General features: G+C 42.5%; 1 protein-coding gene across 1 annotated transcript in view; it reads right to left on the reverse strand.

Annotated features, from left to right (window-relative positions):
- The window catches only part of WIF1 (WNT inhibitory factor 1), a 40,128-nt gene that overhangs the window by 5,656 nt on the left and 19,575 nt on the right, over nucleotides 1-14,897 (reverse strand). The window contains exons 3-7 of the mRNA XM_048065447.2: nucleotides 12,956-13,064; nucleotides 9,659-9,799; nucleotides 5,400-5,495; nucleotides 3,993-4,088; nucleotides 2,514-2,609 (exon numbers count right to left, since the gene is read on the reverse strand). Coding sequence (XP_047921404.1) covers nucleotides 2,514-2,609; nucleotides 3,993-4,088; nucleotides 5,400-5,495; nucleotides 9,659-9,799; nucleotides 12,956-13,064 — 538 coding nt within the window. The remainder of the gene's footprint in view (nucleotides 1-2,513; nucleotides 2,610-3,992; nucleotides 4,089-5,399; nucleotides 5,496-9,658; nucleotides 9,800-12,955; nucleotides 13,065-14,897) is intronic.

The following is a 14,897-nucleotide window of genomic DNA, read 5'->3' on the forward strand; positions in this document are numbered from 1 at the left end:
CTGGAGAGGGAACCTGTGGACCTTCTACTTTGTAGGCAATTTTATATGGAGTAATGACTGAAAGGAGCAATGCGAAGGAAATCCAGGAATTTTCCTAGTTCTTGAAGTAAATCTGCAGAATGTGGGTCAAGGCACAGACTTCCACAGGGATGCATTAGGCAAGCATTTGACTCAGCACAGCTCAGTTAAATTCAGAATAAAATATTTTCACAGAATGGAGGAAACTCTCTGCTATTAAATGAGAAATGAAAAGCAACAAAACGGTGACAAATGGAGGGGGAATCCAAAACAAAATAAAACTTTCCTTTCTCAGACTGCAACACTAATTAGAGACAATGCACAGCTATAGCTAGAGAAAAAGTCTGGAAGACTGTGAATGCTTGCTAGTATGGTAGGCTGGGCCCAGTAAATTTCCCAAGACTCCTGGAGAGTGATTCAACTATCAGACAAGCACTCAAAATCTTTAAACAACACTGGGAAGAAGAAAAAAAAAAAAAAAAAAAAAAAGAAAAAACTTCTCAGTTTTCTAAAGGTGGCTTTCTGCCTGTTGAAAAGTTTTCTCCCCTTGTTATTTCAAGACCCCCATGACTGAATGTAGCTGGCCCTGGATCTAAGAAAACAGAAAGAGTTGTGTTTCCCCTCTGATGTTTTTAAGCCTCATCTAGCATTTCTTGCAGTCCTCCACTGTTGTGCTGGTGCTGGGGCAGTGCCCAGAGGTGGTAGCAGCCATCCGTCACATACAAACAATTGCTGTCCAGCTTTACAAAAGCCAAGGCAAGTGCAGTGCTTTACTTGCTCTCATCAAAAGATTTCCAGTTTAGCTCTGAGCATTCTCTGAGCCTGAACATTTTTCTTTCTTTTGTACAGGAACTAGCTTACTGCTTGTATTTTAATTGATTTAACTGAATTTGCACAGGTAAGCCTTTGCAGGAAGCCAAAGTCAATTGCACCTGTTCCAAGCAGCAGTAGACAATGATGAGCTTTAGAGCCCCTGGGACAGACCAGTTAAATGGAGTGCCCTTCATTATACATTCTGCAATATCAGTTCTAAGAATTCCCCCCAGCCCCAATAACCAACAACACTGGCATAAAATAACCTACTCCTTGAACTTTGAACCAAGCCTTACTCCTTATCTGAGAAGTATCAACACAGTTGACTTTCTGGGGAAGAAAGAAAGGAATGACATTCTGTCAGAATGTCAAATTTGAACTTGGTATTAAAAAAAAAAAAAAGTAAACTCAGTAGAAACTCACTCTGTTGGTCTTGGTGACACCTGATCTGGATTTATATCAAAGGGCCATCTTTGTTCATAATTTCATAACAATACAGGTTTACTGCTTCTGTTTGGCTCAAGTTTTTATTAGGTAAAAATGAGTTGCAAAATGCCTTGAAATGCATAGAAATATGGTAAAACATTCTCATACATCCACCTTTTCTTTACACTTAAATACTGTGCAAAATGTTGGTCCTAAGGTATCCGTGTCCTTTCTTTGCATAGTAATTAATGTATTGTCCTGTATTGGCTGACAGCATGTTAGAGTTTATTCCCATGTGTTTCCAAGTCTTTGCTGCTAGGCACTTCGTCACTGTGAGAGAGCCTGTCTCTACTGATGCATACAAAGGAATTACCTCGTACACATCCCAGGTCAAATGCTGCTCTCTGTGCTCCTGTGATGGCTCTTTGAAAGTCAGTGGGATTATATACAACAGAAAGGTAGGGAAGCTCCACACACAGTGTCCTGGTAGAAGCTTTAAGCCCAGAACGAACAATGTGGGTGTATGTTCCCAAAACCCAAATGCTCATACTCCATTCAAGTGTGGGGAACTATAGGATTAATCCAATTTAACAGAGCTGTGAGAAAACTCTTCTTTTAGCAAGATCAAATGCCTGACAGCTGACCTCCCAGGTCTGTTCCAGCCTGGCCACATCTCCACCCCCAGCTTTACACAGCACACTTAGATCAGCCATGAGCTCAAATATTTTCAATTGCTTTGATGCTAAACTTCTGAAAATATCAAGTCTTTTGATGTTTGCGATGCAGATTTTCAAGTTGCCATGTGAATGCAACTTAATACATTAAGTGAAAGCTCTCAGCTCTTACGGTTCAGTCCTCCCTTTACCACAAACCCATCCACTCCCGGTTTACAGCAGCCCTTTTAGAGGCATGGGCTTAAACCTAATCTGCTGTGCACAAGTGCGAATTGCTGCAACTTTTGGAAATAGCTGCCCCGCATGGACTTGGAGCAGCAGCGCATCAGTCTGCCACAGCGTAGTGCTTGCAAACCTATGCCTTCAAGGTAGTTACCAAGCCCAGTTACTAGTGAAACCAGAACAAGGTAGGGGGTGAGGCAGCCTAGCAGCGAGTCAAACTTATTTGTAAGGATCTCACTTGGAGGCACCTGGCTCTCTGGGGGTCCCAACCAGCAGAGGCAGGTCACGCTCAGTGATTTAGACACTGATGACAGAATAAGTTGATGTAAGGGAAATCAAGCACATGGAGATGCTACTCACTAATTTCACATTGGTCTCCTTCAAATCCTGAAGGACAAATGCATTTTCCCAGATAGAAGCACGTTCCTCCGTTTAAACAGGTTGTTGTACAGTTTGCTGAAACAAATAAAACAGGAATGAACTAAATCACTAATGTGAACTCAGTCTGACTTGCCTTTAATCTTTTCTGCTGCTCACCCTAAATAAACATTGAGTAGGTTTCAAAAAGTTGCATTAAAACCTTTTCACATGGTTTACAAAGAAAGACTGAAGATGAATTTTTTCTACATAATATTTTACACGGACACACACAAGTCCATAGAAAGAGACAAACAAATGAACAATACAGCAATGAGATTCCCAAGGACAGGTTGTGTTACATCTTCATCAGTCCTCACGTGTGGAGCTCACTGAAAGATCAAGTCATTATCGCTATTGAAACTGGCCATGTGTGGTATAAAGAGCACAATCTAGGACTGGAAGTCACTTCCCCAAGAAGACACTTCACCACAGCTCTTAATTAATGCCATAGGAGATTTGAGGTTTAGCTAGAAAGAAACCTTTATAAGTTTTTGCTGTGTGGTGACATAGATACAAATGCTGTCCCTCTCACTTGCTAAATTACTTACATTGTGTTGGATGTGACTTTTCATCAAACGTCTGGGATTCACATTAATCTCGCAGTTAAACTTCCTTCAAGACATTGGGAGCATTTCATTGCAGTGCACTTTCGAAACATTTTCAAAATACAGTAAAGGTCTCATAAAGAACTACATAGAAGTCAGAAGGATTTTGACTCCAGCAGTTTGTACGAGCATTCCTCAAGGCCCAGAAATGTTCCCATTATTTTGCTGGAAAGACCACTAGGGCCTTTTGCATTTACTCTCTACTTCATGTAGTTGTGCAACAACAAAAGCAATGTGGTGTTCTGCAATCTTCTCCGCCATGAGCAGGTCAGTGGTATTTCTGCAGCGAACCACTTGGTTTTCTCTATGTGGTCGCTTGCAGTGTTCCAAATTACTGCTCTGAACAACTGATTGCTCCTTTGTATCCCTGAGCCACAGCGCAGCAACAACAACAAAAAATGAATAGACTGTTTATTATTTTTTTGTGTGTCTAGATGCAGCAAATTAATGTACTAACTAATTAGTAAAACTAATTCTACTCCAGGAAACCAAAGTTCAAATACAGATCGCTTATTTTCCTAAGCGAATTTTGTGGTAGGTCCCATGGCTTTCAGTGGGTCAGCTAAAGAGATTACCTAAATTACCCTTCACTCAGCCGGTGGGTACGGATGCCTGCACACGTAGCTGCAAAAGCATTGTGTGCCCCTCCGTGCTTCCTGCAGCTCCCAGCTTCAGGAAGAAACACAAAACTATGTCCTCTAAAACTTACTTCACCACTTGCTTGCCTTTCCAAAAGGCACCCCTAGAAGGAAATTAGCACGGGGAGGAACGAGTGGCCGCAGGAGGTGGCACCCAGGGGTTTGGCTGCAGTTACCTTTGTCGCAGTTGATGCCGTAGAAGCCGGGGGGGCAGATGCACAAGCCGGGGGTGATGCAGAGCCCGCCATTCATGCAGCGAGGAGCACAGAGCGCTGAGGAGCAGGAAGAAAAGGAGAATCATCACTGGCGTGACTGCAGACAGGACTGTCTCTCTAGGGGATATGCTCAGAGGTGTCAGCAATTTAGTGGGGTTCCCAGGCAGGATCCTGGGAACCCCCCCTCCTGCCACTCCATACCTGTGCATAAGCACTGCTACCTAATTTAGGGGAGGGGAGCCTCTAGCATGGCCTGGTTTGTTGGCCAGACTGTCCTGCACGCTCCCCCTGAACTTCTTCCAGAGCCCCTGCACTCTCCCAAAACTCCTCTGCAGTCGTGGCCACCCCACAAGGCTCTTCCAGGGAGGCATGTCAGGGAGCACTGTTTCATTTCGTGGTTGCCCACAATTGGTACATGCCGCGAGGCTGCGTCCATACGAGAGAGTTCAAAAGTGCCTGGACGTGGGGCCAAGTGGGGGCACAGGATCATCCATCTTGTGAAACTGTTGGTGCTGTTCCTGGCGTGGCTTTGTCCCTGGCTGCCCGGGCACAGCCCTGGGGCGAGCAGCAGCCACGGGTTCCTCCCAGCCAGGAGTTTGGAGGTTTTTGCTTTGGAAGCTAGGAGAGTTTATTAAACACACAAATGCAAACTGTGTCATGCCAGTTGGCCTCCAGGCCAGAGAACAGTCCCTGACCCTTTGTATTTAATATTTCGCATGCAGCCAGAGCATCTGGGAGCTGAGCGGAGAATGACATTGAAGTAGGATGCCCACAGGGGGGGTTGCTCCATCTCAGGCCACCCTGGTGAGGGTCTCCCACTGGCAGAGGAGGAAAGAAGAAACAGAAAGAAGAGCTACTTTCCTCACCAAGTCACACCAATGTCCTAGCCCCTCACTCTTGGAAATGTTATTTGGGGTTATTAGTCACTAATAGATGGGAAAAGGAGACTCTTTCCTTCATCTCCCTAACTTCATTGTCGGTCTGCCTCCAAATTAGATCTTATCTCCAAATAAACCAATGCAGAACAAAAGTCCCGTGCTTTGTTTTCCAGCTAGTCCTTATTAGCAGAAGAATTTTATTTAATCCTTTTGCCAAATGGATTCTCTGTGATTAAGGACCCCTTAACAATTGTGTCAGCTTTTGTTAAAAACAATACCTTAGCAAGAAAACATTTTTTTTTTTTCTGAGCAGTTAATGTTTCCATTAGAACATGGATCATAACAGTAATTCACTTAGATATGTGGACTCAAAATATATGAAATCTTCAGAATAGGCCATTCATATTTTTAGGAGTGGCTACAATGCACTAGCTGTAGTTTTGTTGAGATTATTGTAAAGAAGAGAGTTGAGAAGATCTTTTTAAGTTACCTTTCTCGCAGTGAGGCCCATAAAATCCATCTGGACATTCACAGACATGTCTCTCGTTGCAAAACCCTCCATTTCTGCATCCTCCTGGACACTCCGCTTCATAAAATATAACGACAATCTTAGTTGGATATTTCACACTTCAGCTGTCACTCCACTTTCCCTAGTACCAATATACACCTTTGATATAACAATAAAAATATTTGCTGACAGACAGGCAAACGCTGGCCAAAGTGGAGATTCACCTTTCCTCAAGAGAAATTGTTTCCCTTTGTGTTCATCTACAAATGCAGGTTTGATCATGTGTGCAGACAAATGCACGATGTGCTCGTTGGCGGATCATGCACATTGCTCTGCTGTTCTGCAAGTGAATGAGCGATGTGGGTGCTCCGCACAACCCAGCCCCGTTTTCTCCACGCGGAAAGAAGCAGGCAGCTGCTGCAGGACCTGCATTACTGGTCAGATCTCCCTTAGCATGCGGGGCTGGTCTCGAATTCTGCAGCCTGAAGTTGACTGCACTGCAACTTGCGTTGCATTAATTGCTACATCTGTTGCTCCTAAGGTGGCAAAGTGATGAAATCTGTCTTCAAATGAAAGAGCCAGCTTCAAGGCTAGATGAAAGAAGGCCAGAAAGGAAGATGAAAGCATTCCTGCACAGTGATCCTGTATCATCATCCAACTCATACTCACATCTCAACTGTTGATCAAACACTGGTTAAAGCGTTTAGCAACACTGGCTGGATTACACAAGGAAGAGAAATACATCTGGGTATCATCACCATCCTGCAAACACTGGAGTCCATCAAACAAGAGGCAAAATGAACCCAGTGGAACCCCACAAAAACACAACTGCCAGGCAGAAAAGCAATTCCTCAAAAATGCCTTCCCAGGTCTCCCACAGACAAGAAGGAAGGCAGGAGAGGCTGCCTACTGCCATTAGAAAATGCACATCACTTGTGATCAGTGGAACCAGGGCCACGAGGCAGTTTTAGCAGAGTAGGCATGACCTTCTCCTGTGGATGCTATACTGCATGACACTACAAATGCCTAGGTTCAAAATGAATGCCTAGAATGCCTAGGTTCAAAAAAGTCTGAGGTAGGGTAGATCGACACTCAGACAGCAACCGCAACATATTCAACTGCAATGTATTCAATCCAAACTCTAGGATCATCCATTAGACAGCAGTTGGCTGTAATTTTGGCACATGCCTTTTTTATCTTTTGGTCTAGCAGTGCTGTAAACACATGTAGCTGGTGACACCTGCCAACATCGTCATTAACTGTTTAACATCTTTGCCAGTGACATGGATAGTGGGATCGAGTGCACCCTCAGCAAATTTGCCGATGACACCAAGCTGTGTGGTGCGGTCGACGTGCTGGAGGGCAGGGATGCCATCCAGAGGGACCTGGGCAGGCCTGAGAGGTGGGCCTGGGCGAACCTCATGAGGTTCAACAAGGCCAAGTGCAAGGTCCTGCATCTGGGCCAGGGCAATCCCAAGCACAAATACAGGCTGGGTGGGGAATGGGTTGCGGGCAGCCCTGAGGAGAAGGGCCTGGGGGAGCTGGTTGATGAGAAACTCAACATGAGCCAGCAACGTGCACTTGCAGACCAGAAAGATTCTTCAAACCATAACTCTTATTTAACACAAAGGAAAACATAACCCTGGACTGAAATAAATTCGCATTATTCTGCCTCCTTCTAATATTTATCAGGTGACATATCCATCAGCTATGGCTATGAGCAGTATTACTTTCTGCCACACTCAGGTAATATCGCCCTCTTCACTGGAATATGAAGGGTAACCCCGAGACTAAACAGAAGGTAAGAACATCTGATGTATCAGTCAGGCGGCTGGATGCTATGTGCAACTGTCAAACAAACAGGAAGAAGAGAGGATAAAAGGGGTAATTTTAAAATACTATTCCATCTAAGGCCATAGATACGTGGGGAAAAAAAGTGTTACTTTAAAAGTAAATCTGTTTGCAGTGGTATTAATAATAGTAAAGGCTTTGTAATCGTATTTGTTCTAACAGTATACGCTAGGACTCTTTCTGAAAATGTTTCTCTCTTTGTACCAAATGCAGAGCTGCTATTCATTACAGAAAATGCATGCTTAAATACATACCATTTCAAACAGAAAAATAGGAAAACACAATTTTTTGTGCGGTCACCTCTCAGCCACAACAAAGCCTCTCCTCTCCCACAAAATTGCTGCCTCGCTCTGCTCACTTCCTCTGGTGGGGGCCCCTCTGGCTGGCCACGAAAGACTGGAAACAGTGACTTGGGGCCCAGGCAGAAGGAATCTGAGCTCCTCACCACAAATGGCAGCTTTCAGAGGGAGGAAACTCACCCTTACACTAATACAAACCAGTAGGAACATCCTCGTCCTTCTCAGTATCTGTCCCAAAATGCTGCGGTGTCCACCTCATTGGACAGAGGGCAGCAATGGGAGTTACCCCAGTACGAGCTGGGGTGAGACGTCTCCTCCTCTGCCCACCTCTACAGCTTGTAAAACCATCCTTGTGCCTCTCAGCTGGCCCACGGTCAGTGATTGCCCTCAGCTTTCCTGAGTTTTATGATGCAATACTTCTAAATTTTGAAATATAATTTATTTTTTTTTTGTATCAGAGTAGTAACAATAATAAAAATAACTAAAGCACGGAAACCATAGCTCAGATGAATGCTGCTAAGACACTGAGTTTGGAGCCTTTCCTGGACAAGCCACAATGCAGACCTGCAACTGCTGTCTCTATTAGATTACCCCAACACTATTTCCAAAGTTTATTAAGCTCAGTATCTTTGGACTGAGCTGACAATGGAAAGGCATGAAATGTTCTGTGCTGCGTTTACATCGGGAACAACTTTGTGCACCAGGTCTGATTGATTTTACTTCCATTCAGCCCCCATTTTCCTTCCTGTTCCTCTCCCCACTTCTTCTCCCCCTCCCCTGCTTTCCCTGGGCTAATTGGCAGCAGCAAGGCTTCAAAGGAGACAGCAGCCTGGCTATTCAGGTGCAGCGAGCTTTCAAAGAATAAACAGCTCCTGCTCCTGCTGCTTGCTCTTTGAAGCCACACTCCAGCCAATTATCTCAGAGAAAAGAGCTCAGGGAAGAAAGTGCAGGACTGGGAACGGAGATTTAATAGGAGAAGAATAAAACTATCACTGTTTGTACATCAGCCCTGCCACGGGTTAATTTGATACAATTGCACACGGCAAGGGATAGCTGCCTGATCTTAGATATGGATTTTTTCAATTTCCACAGCCTCAGTTCAAAGTGATAATTACAGCTGTTCATGATGTATCAAATGAATCCAGAAAGTCTTATTACATACTGTCTATAGTTCATAGATTGGCTGATTAAACATGTTTCCTGCTTTCCGAGTAAACACTGCCCTAGCTTCATGGTGCCCTTCCTCTATCGATCCATCCTGTGTGTGTTTCTTGCTTGGTGACTGCAAATATTGAGGACCAGCTTCCATCACCTTCCCTGAGTGATGCTTTATTATGCAAACAATTCTACCAAAATCAAATCAACAACACACATAGTAAAGTGTTAATAAAAGAAGAGTGAATTTTCTTATTGGCTCAAATGTCTCATAAACTTTGTAAATATCAGACCAGCAACGCAACCTGCTGATGAGGCTGGTGAACAATGTTGTATCCCAAACCAAGATGTTGCCATCTTGTGCCCCAGAGGAAGGTAAGCCAACTTTTGCAAAAGTTCTCTGATTTTTGCTTTTTTGATTCAATTGGGATGTGCAAGTTCAGATTTAAAGAAATGTTGAACTATGACACCAAACAGTGTTAACAGAAAACAGTGTCCCCACTACAGATCCCAGAAGTTAAGTCCTCAAAATTATGTGTCATTTCTGAAAATGTGAGCCTCAGCTTTTTTCCCGTAGTACTGACTCTCCTCCAAATGCTTCAAATCATTTGCTCACATTTGCTTCTCATATGATCCATTTCTATCAACATCCTTGAAATGATGAGCTGTGAACAGGAGGAGGAATGCCTCCAACCCAGTCTGCTAAGGGAGATGTAGTTCACAGTAAAAAGAAGCTTAGTAAACACATAGTAAATGAACAGCAAATGCAAATGAGCTGCAAACCTACGGATAGAGCCAGAACAGCCTGGAATTCATAGCTTCTGCTACACACTGCGTGACCACATTAGTATCCTGAATGATTATTATCCTGAATGAAAGAGAAGAAAGTGAGCTGTCCTGGTCTAACAGTTCTTGTCATGTCCTCATTAGCGTTACCTTGCTGACACGTCTTAAAGAAGATGGCGTTCTGAGGGGTCTGGAGAATGATATTGCCTTCTGAGTTCATTATGATCACATTGACTTCGAATGCAGCCACCCCATCTTGCTTGCCGAGGCAAGGAAATCCAACCTGGACAACTTAAAGGAGAACAATAACAACAGTATTCATATTTACATGCATATCCACAAAAGCATACGTTGAAATACTAGAGATAATAAGTATTTACAGATAAGCTTTAGAGTCACCTTGTGCACAGACACCTGCAGGGCTGGAACAACTTCAGCACAGGAGGCCAGCCTGGGATGCTTTACTGACACAACCCCAATAGTCTGCAGCAGAGACAGTGATCTTAAGGCAAACATCCTTCTGCCTGCAGACAGGGCAGTTACTCATGGAGGTATCTAAGGATACTATTTTCAAAGCCACCAAAATGAGCCAGAAGCCTATATTTAATTTTCTAAGCTGCCTTGATCACTTCTGAGCCTCACTTTTACGGGCTGTCACATAACTTCTCCAAAAAGATCTCATACTTTTTTTTTTTTTTTAAATGTTGCTTTAGGTATGTTTTGCTGTTATGGATCTTGCAATTAATACTTAAATAAAATACTTATTTAATCAAAACTTTCTCCATAATATGCTGGCAAGACAGTGCACTTAATAAATAAGATTGTGGGTGCAAGTATTTAAAATGAATAGAGGAACATCACTATGACAGAACTTGTTAAGTGTAGCAATATTTGGAGATTGCCTTTCCAGGAAAAGTATTCAAACACTTTTAAACTACAAAGAGTCCAAGGAAATAATTAAGGCCAGTAAATCTGGAGTATTTTAATGAGGAAGCAAGCCTGATACCTCAGAGCTCTGGAATGCTCCGCTGTGATGGTCACAAGTGATCTCAAATAATCTTCAGATGAAATGATTGTGTCATTTCTTCAAAATTGGCTCTTTCTAGCTCATTTAAAAATTAGATCCAGCTAATAGAAATTGTTTATTCATTTCTTCTGAAGCTGGCCTGAGGTTTCAGAACAAAATGTAGAGCTAACAGCCTTACATTTGGTTTGTTTTAAATTGCTTGTTATAAAAACATTGCATGTAATAATCAGACAATTTTTGTTATTTTCTGCCTTGGTATAATACCTTGGAATAATTTTATTGCTGAAACACATTCTGCTTCTGGTAAGTCCTATGGACTAAAAAGTCTGTTGCAGTTTTCATTATAAAGCAATTTAATTGCTGAAGTGCCTTTACACTGATCTTTTAAAAGATCATTACAAGAAGCACGTAACCATGTGGTAAGAAAAAAAAACTCTTACAGGGGATAAAAAGCAGTTTAAATGCAGTGAACTTCTTAAATTGTAGTAACCTCCTTATAGCTCAAGTGCAGGAAATAATTCTGTGCTTGTATGAGGATGTGTGTGACTTAGCTGAACAAATTGCTGTGGGGAGGAAGGCACAGGAGAAATTTAATGACGGCACTACAGCAATTCCTAGACTTCATTGCATCAGTAGCAAACCCCCAATCTGCCTGGAGATTTGACAGCAAATGATGTCAGCCTGTAGGTTTAAATGCCCAGGGCAAGGACCAGTCATGCATCTGAAGCTGAAGGGGACAGGTCAGAAACCCTCCAGCACTCCCCAAACTGGAAGTGCCCATATTTTTGAACTTTCCACGTGCCCAAATCCCTCAGCACACAAAAATGCATTAAAGGCCCTCCTGATTGAGCTCCGTGGTGATTCACAGTCCCCACCACAGAATTGCCCCTTTTGCACATTTACACTCCTGCCTCCCCTGGAGAATTTGCAGAAGTGAGGAAAATTTAACTGATTCCTAACTGTGGGGTGAGCAGAGATGCTGCCAGGGAAGGCACCAGGCATGCCAGCTCGCGTGGAGCCACCTTGGCACCAGCATGGCACTGGTGTCGTGTTCAGAGTTAATCACTGCCACCATCGAAAACGCCTGACTTGGTTTTGAACTTGCTGACTCCAGTTTGAACCACTGGATCTTCATAGGTTTTCCCCTGTGAAATGAGCAGCCAGCCTTTTCTCACTGAACAGATATCTACATGCTATAATCAAGGCTTCTCCCAAACATCTTTTTTTTTTTTTTTTGGCTAAGCAGAGTAGTCTTAGCTCTTTAAACTCTCACTGAAAGACATCTTCCTCATCCCTCACACCATATATCAATGTTGTGCCGTGTGTCTAGGTTCGACAACCCTAACCCAGGTAGCAATCCTGGGATTTGGGGATAGGATTTTCAAAGGAGTCTAAGGAACCTGATTGATTTAAATCTAATTTAAATTGCTTCAATATTTTTATAGCATTTATTTATTTAAGTCAACTTAGTTAACTTAGGCTGGATAGCAAGCAGCATAAAAAAAAAGCCTTCACACCAGTGGCTCATTGTTAAATACTGAACATGCTTGAAATACTGTGCATGTACCGATTATCAATTGCTGTTAAAGACCAGATGCAGTATAATGCCACACAGGACTTCAACACAGCTGATATATCCTAAGCACAGCGGTGCACTGCTCACTGTCTGCATAAGGGAGCACCGTGGACATACCCGTATTAGTCCTGGAAGTGAGCTACCAGCACCGCAGACAGGGTAAGTCCATCTTGGTTTTAATCAGACCTCCCATCGTGATGGTTACCAGACCTTCTGCTGGAACTGGGAGATCTCATCCCTGGCCTCCCTGCATTTGTAGATTAGATGTTTTCCTAAACACAGTCAGATGGGGGTCATTTTGATCTAGCCTTTCTAGATAGTTAAAAATTAAAGGAGAAACTAGTTTATATTAGAGGATGCTGAGTGCACAGCCTTCCACATTTCTCACCTGCTTTATATGGAGATGGAAATAATCTCAATGCTTAACATGAACTTCGTCTTCCTGACTTCTTCATTACTTTTAGAGTCAATGTCAATATTTGCAAATTTATTGGGCTTGCAATCAATTAAATTGCAGCAATTATGATATATATTAAGCACTCTTCACTCAAGTCCATTTTCAACACCACTAAATAATAAAGTTTCACATACATTAATTTTATGCAAAAGTTTTGCACAAATTTCTGCTGGTTTATCTACATACAAAAGCTTCGTGTGGCTTGGCTCAGGCAAAATATGCTGCTGTAGTCAGGCAAGACACTCACACTGTTCAGCATCAAGCACTGTGGCAAGCATTTCTTTAGCAATAAAATTCAAAACTTGAGTTCAAAATAAGACATGTAGACTTTACTGGCTGTGGGATATTTTTTACAGGAACAAAATTTATAATACCAACAGCACAAACCTGATGCTTTATGAGGAACTGTTCCGAGCAGAGGGATATTTATAGTTGGATCAGCCATTATGCCTTTATCCAAAGAGCGCAAAGACAGGAACTCGTAGAAGTACTCAGCCTATGACAAAAGACATGAGAAATCATTATGTATTTTAATTGCTTTCATGGAAACAAACCATTTAGCACATAAGCTACAGCAAAAAAATACTATGCTTTCATTATGTCATTCACTGGATTTGTTTCAATTATTTCCACAACTGCTTCTTTACCTAAGCATAGTTTTCTTTCGTTACAGAAATTGCAAATGACCATACAGTAAAATCCAATACCTGGATAACAGCAAGGAAAATAGCATGCATATGGCAAACTAATGTTAAACAGAGAATACATTTTTTTTTTTTTACAACCCACACCTTTCATCTAAACACAGAAAAAAAAGGATGAACACTGGGCTACTTCTTAAAGGTTTTTTTGTTTTTGTTTTTGTTTTTTTTTTGTGCAGAATCCCCCTGGAACTGATTGGTGAGCCTGGACAGCCTCCCTGGTGCTTCCTTCCATGGGACCCTGGCCTCTCTGTTAAGTCACCTGCTCAGTCTTTCTTCGTATTTGCTGCTAAGTGGGATTCCTCTTGCCTAGCGTCATGCATCTGCAGTGTAGATGTGCACACTGTGTGCACCTGAGGTGTCTGCATCTTAGTAAGGCACTTGAGGCTTCCCCAGATGTTAATGGAGTTGGGCATTCCTACAGCACAGCTGCAGGTGCACAGATCAAGTGGAAACAAACCTTTTCCCTAAAGTCTGGCTTCTCATTTACCTGAAACGTGTATAGGATTATGGAAAGTTTTAGCTACTGCTCTCAGAAAAATACCTGAAGCCTTAGCATGGGAACTGTCAAAAAAGTATTTTCATACAGCAACTTATTGATGGTATACAGTGATGTTAAACCTGCTTTTTATCTGGGACTGTGAAGTAAAGAGAGATTAAAACCAAAATGTTATGAGAACTTTGGGCCAGTAAATGGCAGTTAGTTCATCTAGGAGGTGGCAGTCAATGTCCTTAGCCAGAAGGCTGTTCTTCTCTCATAAGAACCAGTTTCCATAGCACATGAAGACACAGACTTACTGGTGAGAGACCAGTGAACAGCCACAACGATGATTAAGGGATTGGAGCACCTGACATATATAGAGAGGCTATTCTATCTCAAGATTATCTCATCTCAGGTGATCCTCAGACCTTTTGTGATCCTGTGCTAACTTGAGCAGAAGCCCTGTCAGAGAGACCATGCTCCTTCGGTGGCACCAGCAAAGCTCTCCAAAGCTGAGTAGAAAGATTGTTATAAAATTCCTAATCAGCCCTGGCAGCACATCCACTCGGCCTGTGGGGACAGCAAAGAGACCCCAAACAGCGTGCAGGAACTACACTCTGCCCAGAAAATGTGTTCAGGGGGTGTTGTGTAGGCATGGAGACCTCAGAGGAGGACTCACAAAGCAACAGTAGGGAAGGAAGTCATGAAAGTTGTTAAGGGCGGGTTAAACACATGGAGCATATGTGGGAGGGAGAGGGGACATGGACAGAAGTAGTAAAACAGGAGATGAAAATTGAAGTCTGGGGTGCTATTCAAAAGGCTGCTTTTAATTAAAGATTTTTTTTTTTCCAATACATTATACCATGCCAAAATATGAAAACAAGCCATAAAGTCTTAGATTGTGAACATTTTTGTTTTCAAATAAACTTTGGTTCAGAAAAATAATTATATGTCTCCACACATCTATAGAATACTACAGCGACTGAGTCAATGCTGTACTGTCTGTTTCTCATTGGTTAGCTTTGATGTTTGGTTATATCTAAAACAGGTCATAATAGGCTGGGATATTAAAACATTATGTTCTTACTATTCTAGTAAACAACAACTGGTAACTAAACCAAATAGCTCCACTCCCATATTTCCACTC

Source organism: Anser cygnoides, chromosome 1, assembly GCF_040182565.1.
Source record: "Anser cygnoides isolate HZ-2024a breed goose chromosome 1, Taihu_goose_T2T_genome, whole genome shotgun sequence".
Classification (NCBI taxonomy): Eukaryota; Metazoa; Chordata; class Aves; order Anseriformes; family Anatidae; genus Anser; species Anser cygnoides.